At 37.2% G+C, this 7,926-nt stretch overlaps 1 protein-coding gene across 1 annotated transcript; it reads right to left on the bottom strand.

The window, feature by feature from the left end:
* Positions 1-2,412: 2,412 nt before the first annotated feature.
* On the bottom strand, positions 2,413-7,543 carry LOC118567052. Its single transcript, XM_036151066.1, has 11 exons — positions 6,953-7,543; positions 6,397-6,535; positions 6,278-6,306; positions 6,179-6,194; positions 6,049-6,055; positions 5,767-5,839; positions 5,527-5,670; positions 5,176-5,372; positions 3,154-3,257; positions 2,829-2,947; positions 2,413-2,734 (listed from the first exon to the last, which is right to left on the bottom strand). The coding sequence occupies exons 2-11, from the start codon at positions 6,449-6,451 to the stop codon at positions 2,543-2,545; spliced, it is 936 nt and encodes a 311-aa protein (XP_036006959.1). The 5' UTR covers positions 6,452-6,535; positions 6,953-7,543; the 3' UTR covers positions 2,413-2,542.
* Between the last annotated feature and the right edge of the window lie 383 nt (positions 7,544-7,926).

The following is a 7,926-nucleotide window of genomic DNA, read 5'->3' on the forward strand; positions in this document are numbered from 1 at the left end:
TTCTAAAACAGGGATTCTATCCCGCTTGATGGTGTAGCTTACCTTCTCCTGCTCTGTGAGCTTTGTAAAGAATTGATCCACGTTGTCAACGGCGTTTCCATCCTCCAGTCGGTCAAAGACTCGATCAATCAATTTGGTGTCATTTGAGATGTCTGAGCTCAGCAGTAACTGTGCTACCTGAGAGGGAGACAGTTCTGACAAGGCTTGGGCCTGCAAAGGTAGAAAACGAGAATTTAGGTAGACGTAACTTTAAAACTTCAGGGCAGAAAAGTCCGTAGAGCCCCAAGACACCAAGCAACTCTGCTAGTTACACTCACACTGGAGAAGTTTGGATTGAGGGCTTGCAAATCCTCTATGCTTGCAAATTCTGAGAAATTTCCAAGGTTGGCTTGTAGCCAGAGCTGACTACCATTGGCAGATGACACACAGCCAGGGTCTGCAAAATGACAGGAAGTCAGAACCCTGCCTTGTTTAAACCACATGCAATCAAGACATTACCAAGGAGGACCTGGGAGCCTGCCTTTACCTGGCAAATCTTTTCTGGAAAGGAACGGTTGGATGAGATGAGTGAAGACTGTTTGCTTTCTCTTGTTGTCCATCAGTGAGCTTTGGTTGCTGAATGCTTCGATGCTGAAATTTGAGCAAAGGATTTTAACTTCAAAGCAATCTGCAGGTTTATTTCAGACAGTGTGTACGGTCATGCAGTAAGTCTGGCATCTACTTACACAATCTGGTATGTCTGGCAGCTGAAGTTGTATGAGCCAAGGCAGGAGAGGAAATTTGTTGACGGAGAGGCCAGGAACGGACGCAGCTCTGTCTGGAACCGACTTCTAATGGCATCCTCACTCTTCAGTTGATCCTGAGTGAGGGTTTTAACTACCACTTCTCCCAGAGCATCAAGAGAATTTGAATAGGCAGAGTTCATGGTGGTGGGGGCCTAGAAATGGGAGATAAATCAGTTGGATGTAGAAGTAACAGCAAAAAGCCTAGAGTATTTTCGAATTGATTGCGTTGGATATACCATGGTGGCGAACAGTGGGAGAGCCTGTTGGAGCACGGAAGATGCTTTTTGGAAAAGAAGCTGCCAAACTTCCACCACATATGGTGCGTTGCTTTCCACAGAGCATTTCAAGAGTGTGGCCAGGTTGGCTGCTGTGAGGTTTGTTGGCTAAAGAAGAAAAGCAAACTTTGAATGTGTTGTTTTTTCCACAATATACTACAGCCAAGATCAAAATCTTGTCTTATAGCTTGCACATGAGCATCTTACCGTGGCACAGGCATGTTCAATGACTGGTAAAATTGCACACGGCTGAAGTGGAATTGTCATCTTCCAGTGTTGTCTGGAGTTTGGAGCTGTGTAGAGTAATGAGAAAACATTGCAACCTTAGTTACACTTTGTAAACTTATTTGCTAAGTCAGCGTCATATACGATGGCCAGGCTCTTACCTGTCTACCCCAGAGCAGATGAGCATTTCTGTAAAAAAAAAAACAACAGATTTGTGCGTCATATGATGGTATTTGACCAATTCGGCATTTTCATCAATTTCTAAACGAGCCATATTCAGCAGACTTACCATCAGCATGTGTCTCTTTGCACTGAGGATAAACAAAGCAACAATTGTTAGATTAGTGGTAAAAGCTACTCAAAAGGAGAAAACCTTTGTATCATTACTGTTACAATTGAAATGCAGGACAATTTAGTCCTTTAAATGCACATGGCATGGTGTAGATATACTGTGTAATGCACTGTTGAACCTGGGCTTACCTTGAAAGAATCAAATTCTGCACAAGCTGTTGGAAAGAAAACAGAAAGTAGACATACCGTCAATATGTATTTTAAACTACCAGTGGTACTGGGCTTTTCTCAAGGTACTTGGTCAGCAAAGCTTTCTCCACACGTACCTGGGAAGGTCTTCTGTATTGATGCCAAGCTAGATCTCACGCTCTTTGAAATGCCCAGTGGCAGGAATTTCAGGCTTTGCATTAGACCAGTGACTCTGAAAAGGAGAAAACATTCATTATAGGGACAGGTATGGAACCATAGTTTGATATGGATCAAACCCAACAAAAAATCAGATTCCTGTCTTAAGGGTCATGTCTTACATAGCTTTGTAGGATTCACAGCTGATGTTACTGGGTATCACCCGCAGGCTGTCAGGATGGATGCTTGCTATCACAGGAGACAGATAGACTTGGAACCAGAGCTCGTAGTCTTCTGCTTCAAAGGAGGCAAGTTTAGGAGCAAGGCTGTTCAAAGTCAGGTTTAAGATGGTCTCTCGTACAGCCACATTTTGGATGAAGGTTGTGTTTGTCTGCAAAGAAACAGATCCAAGTTTTAGCTCAGGTGATACAAAAATAACAAGTTTCTCGCAATGACATAAAACTAGTCCATTCGACATTTATCTTTTATTTTTTTGCTCTTTCTTCTATCAAGTTACACTTTTTTGACAACTTTGTTTTTCCCACAGAAAGTTACCATTCCTTTATTTTTCTTTGTTAAATTTTGTTTCTATCTATAGGGTAGATTACAAATGTGAGTTCACTATGAATTCAATACCTGTTTTCTTAATTGTGTGAAATCCTGGAAAAATTGGGTGAGTAGCTCCTCATTCCCAGACTTTGTCACACTTGTTATAATTTCTCTGACAATGTCTACATCCCCTGATTCATCACTTTCTGGATCCAGTATCAGTTCTGCTTTCTGTCGTGGTGAGAGCTTTTCCAACACGTCTCTCTGTGGCAGCAGAGAATAATTTTAAATTAATCTGATTGAGATTCAGAAAAACATTTTTCAAAGACGTTCTTTTTTGTTTTAAAAGTTTACTTACGGTAGAAAAATTGCTGTTGATAGTTTTAAGCTCCTGTAGTGTTGCAAAGACCAAAAAGCTCTTCAAGTTTTTCTCCACCCAGTCTTCACTTCCGTTTACATTTTCTATGCATCCAGGTTCTATTTGAATTTAAACAGTCAGGAATTTAAAAAACAACAACTTGAATCTAACAACAGAATGTTTTTCATCAGATTCTCTGGTACGATTTTTCTCTATTAGCAGCCCTTAATAATGCACAATCTTATCGTTGTTTATCTGTTTTTTAATTTTATCATTTCTGGGAGAAGTGGTAGTTAAATATTTAACATTCATCCCTTTTTCTTACCTTCCAAATTCTTTCTGGTCAGATACCCCAGAATGAAGTTTCTGTAGATTTGTTGCTTCCTCGTCGTCTGAGAAGGCTCGATTCCTTCACTGAGAGACTTCACACTAAAACATTATTTGGTAATATAAATTAGAAAACTTTATTTCAAGACATTATTATTATTCCTCCTAACATTCAGAATAACTCCTCAGTCAAAAAGATCATATGAGTAGCATGGGTTGAACAACCATTTTTGTTTGTACAAAGTGAATTATTTTGTTGACTTATGTTTCACATTTAGGTGAATTGCCCCTTACCATTTAACTAATAGTTGTTATTACTGTAAACCTAATGGCAGTAATTTTATGGAGTATATTTTTCAAATGCAAGATTCTAAAGCAGGGATTCCCAAACTTTTCAGCCTGCGACCCCTGAAATAACAGGGCCAGAGACTGGCGACCCCCTGTTGGGCCGTGGTGGTTCCCCTGTGTTAAAATAAGGAATGTTGAGCATCTTGTAAAGTTATATTTTGGCATTGGTTTTACAAATAAGAAAATACTAAATCATTTTAGAACATCAGCATCAGATTATTGGTTGTATCAGGACTTTGAAACAATGTGCAAACAATTGTGTGACATTATTCTTATAATATTATGAACTATGTTCTCATGTTATTTCGGCTTTATTCTGGTAATTTTATGACTTTCTTCTACAACTTTATTTTTGCAATGTTATTCATTATTGTACACCAACTATTATGACTTTATTCTGAGAATTTCCACAAATAAATCATATTAGGGCCATTGTACAATAACGAAAATGAATTATTGAAAGCGTACATTTCCACAAAAGAATTCACACATTTGCAAGAAAAAACTTGGATGTTCTCTAATGTCTAAAAGTTGTAAATATTCAAGCTTTTAAAAAAAATCTTTTTCCACAACTAAAGGCATACATTTGCTATATTAAAAGTAGGATATTCTGTGACATCTCATTTCACAACCCCCACTTTGGGAACCCCTGATTTAGTGGACCATTTAAGATACATATTTGCATGATTTGAAAGTCTTCTGGTTTTTGTCATACAAACAAACATTTTGGCACATTTTAATCAACTCAGTCTAATTCAGTCCCAGTATACGTATATTATAATAAAAGATTTAAGTTGGAGTCATTTGAAAACCTTCTTACTGAATGTGGTTTAATCTATATTGGACCAATTTGTTCTGTAAATAAACTTTTGAGAGATTGTCTGTTGTGAACTGGAGCTTTGACAACACCCTGAACTGAACTGAGGTGAGACCAGCGGTAAGGAGTTTTCCAGAATGGTGAAAAAGCCAGATTCTTGTGAGGTTGACCAAAACATGCTGAAGTTTTACACTCCTTGTATGGAGACAGCTCTCACGTTGTGCACCATTCGCTGTTTAGGGACAACACTGAACAAAAAGTCGGCACAGCCGGTGAGATGCTTGTAGTGAAAATTAATTTACCAGTTAAAACATTAACCTTTTAACCTCCTTTAAACTGTTGCTCTCGCGTCACATCCCTTATAAAAAGTGGACCCAACAGCCCTTTGCTTATGTAAAATGTCTTTTAGGCTAAACATCTTGCAAATGTCTCTTTTTATGATTAGCATGTCTGAAAATTAGAAAACTTTTATGCTTCTCTTATAGTAATATAACTATAAGATATAGATCAAACCCAACAAATCTATTGAACAATACTGTTTACTGAATGTATCAGTTCTTGTTCTGGATATTTAATCTGTTTCTTGTGTAAATGTGATTTTGTTTTTTACAACAACAAAAATATTTTACAGAGCCTTCCCCCGTGTGTTTCTCCTGTTTAAAAAGAAACAATTTCATGAGGTTTGGCATTACTTAAGTGGACATTTTCACTGTGTCAAAGCTTTTTTTTTCCTGCCAGGGCCTAAAAAAACATAACCTTAACTTTATTAGCAGTAGATCATTGGGCCTGCTTTTTTTTCTCACTGATGATAAAAACATGAACACAACAGTTTGGGCTAGATTTACAGTCGCTTACAGTTCTTGGAAGGAACCACAGCTGAAGTTCTTGTTGCCAAGCTGGATGAGGAACCTTTCATTGACAAAGGGCAACAGAAAAGTCATCTTCAGAGAGAACCACAGCCTGATGAATGATGGGTCTTTGTAGTTTTCCACATCAAGGTTGTCTAAGATTCCAATTTGTTCCAAAACATCAGAGCCAGATTCATTGGTGCCCTGTAATGAAACAATGTTGATATTTGACAACGGCAAAAAAGGCTTTTGTCATACAGCAAATGTCATTAAAATCTTTAGGACCCAAATAATTATGCTCTGGATTATATAGATATGTTGAACATTACATTAGGAAAGAAGGAATTAACCCAATTACCAGGTCTAAAAAGACTTTTATAGACGACTCAACAATCCGTCGGATGTTTTGTTCCACTTCCACGAAGGAGTCCTCTGATAGGCTTGCATTTTCCTTCCTTTTACAAGAAAGCTCCCCTACCAATGAGTCCACAGCAGCAAATATCTGGCAATGGAAACGGACATTAGTATGAAAAGTGTTCATGTTGCAACGTGAACACAAGAGGGAGTCGATTATCAACAGTTAAAGGAGGATGCCTACGCTGCGACTCGGATCCTGCAGGTTCACTCCTCGGCATGATTCCTTGGAAACAGTGCTTGGAGTGGAAGAAGTGCTTCAGGAACAAAACAAGCACAGAAATACATTTCAGTAATAAAACGGCAATAATATTCCTGATGAATGCTGGTGAAGATTCTCAGTCATCCAGATCATTCCAAAAAAGTTGAAAAACTAAACAACTGGACCTTTTTTCCAGTTGTTTTGTTTTTCAACTTTTTTGGAATTCCTGATGAATGGCACTTTTTTGAGAAAGTTGTTACTGACCTGTTTTCTGTTGTCAGCAAACCCAAACCAGTAAATGCAACAACAAGTTAAAACAGCATTAGTTTGACTATTTTATTTTATTCATGGCTAAAATAATATCTTCTATTTTTAAAGTGGAACATGTTCATACCTTGTGTTGTGTTGCCCTATAAAAAGAATTACAACACAGAACATTAATTCAGAAAATGACAATGTTTTAATTTTGCAAGACAAAAAGGCAAAAACTTACGGTCACAGAGACTGTAGATGAGACAAATGCTGCAGATATAAAAAGAGATTTATAAGTACTTTTACTCTTCTACTTAAAAAATGTTTTTATATACTGGCTGAATTTTGGGCCCTACTCACCGATCCCAAACGCTGAGAGAAGTAGAACTTGTGACAAAGTTCTCGGCCCTCCCATGGTGGGTCGATAAAGCACCGCTTATCCTCTATTTCCTTAGTTTACTTAAACCGCATTTCAAACTAAAAAGAAAGGTCTGAAATCCTAAGATATAAAATTTAACAATAATAACAATTATTATTACGTTGGTTAACATTTTACTAACAATTTATTTCTCTCTGAAATAATCAATAATCAACTTGCCAATCAGTTAATTTTCTCTCACAAACCAATGAGATAGCAAAATATGCGTTTTCCTTTTTCATTCAAATGCATCACTGTTGCTAAAAATGAATGGCGTTACTAATATTCATTTTGTCTGCTTCCAGATTTATAGGAACATCTTGGTAAAAATCTAAACATTCAAAAAGATATCTAGAAAGCGTGCTTTATAAAATAGTTGCTGAAAATAAAATAAAAACCTATGAGTGCATGATATTTACTGACAGTGAGTTTCTGTTAGGGATTAAACGATAGCTATAAAGTTAAACAAATGAATGGAGATCTGCAGCAGGAGCTCACCTGTCTGTCTCCTTCGCTCTGCTTGAGGAAAGTGAGGAGCCAACCTTAAAGATGCAGTAAGGCCTTCACAGGGTGGAGAACACCAATTAACCAACAACGCTAAACCAAAGCATGCACACCAAGCCCAGCATGTTCTGTTGGATTCCATAGAGATGAAATCATTTCAGAGCCACAACCTGTCAATCAACTTTATGGCTTTATGAATACTTCAAATGACACAAAACAAAATGCAGAAATTATCCAATCATGACTAATGACATAATCATTAGGTAAAACAGATTATTTTCTTTATGACTTTACTTTCTTTATTATTTATTTAGGTAAGAAAACTATTGATTTGTGGTTTTTGGTCTGTGACACCTTTGTTTATACAACAGCTTGATTTTATAAAACAATAAAACTTATTTATTCTTTAAGTTAGAAAACATAAACCAGGCAGTATCCTAATTGAAGGAAATGTTCAGATTAGTATGCATGCTATGGAAAAGTATTAAATATGGTTGCCTCCAAATTGTTACATTGGACTGTTAAGAAGCTCTATCCCCCTCCCCCCAGTAGCTACAGAGACTTGCAATATTCTGTAGCTTCCACTAGGAGTTTCTCATTAATTGTTTTTTTTTTTTTTGGCAAAAATACCTCAGTTTCACATTATTTAGATAAAGTGTTGAACATGAACTAATCAAAAAAGGAAGTTTCATAATACATCACTTCCTGTTTTTGCTACTGTGTTCGCTGCTGCACTGTGGTGTTCCAGACTAAGTTTGATCTGAATTCTCTTTACTGCGACATATGTCTGTTATTTCAACATATAAGCGCATTAAATCACCTATTTTCTGTCACTGCACTTGACATTTTGGAATCCTTCATGTTCCATGCAGATTTTGTCAGAATTGTAAGGGGTTGCTAGCTCTAGTATAACTTCCTGTTTTGTTTCTCCACCTCAGACTGAGTCTTCCCCTCTCTACTGGTTTCTG

This window comes from Fundulus heteroclitus, chromosome 19 (assembly GCF_011125445.2).
Source record: "Fundulus heteroclitus isolate FHET01 chromosome 19, MU-UCD_Fhet_4.1, whole genome shotgun sequence".
Taxonomy (NCBI): Eukaryota; Metazoa; Chordata; class Actinopteri; order Cyprinodontiformes; family Fundulidae; genus Fundulus; species Fundulus heteroclitus.

What these genes read in the sequence shown, in the direction of transcription:
- LOC118567052 (XM_036151066.1), bottom strand. Translation starts at nt 6,451, where the DNA reads ATGGGAGGGCCGAGAACTTTGTCACAAGTTCTACTTCTCTCAGCGTTT. An exon ending in TCTCTCAGCGTTTGGGATCG is followed by an intron (nt 6,307 to 6,396) that starts GTGAGTAGGGCC and finishes TTATATCTGCAG; the next exon opens with CATTTGTCTCATCTACAGTC. An exon ending in TCAACAGCAATTTTTCTACC is followed by an intron (nt 2,735 to 2,828) that starts GTAAGTAAACTT and finishes CTGCTGCCACAG; the next exon opens with AGAGACGTGTTGGAAAAGCT.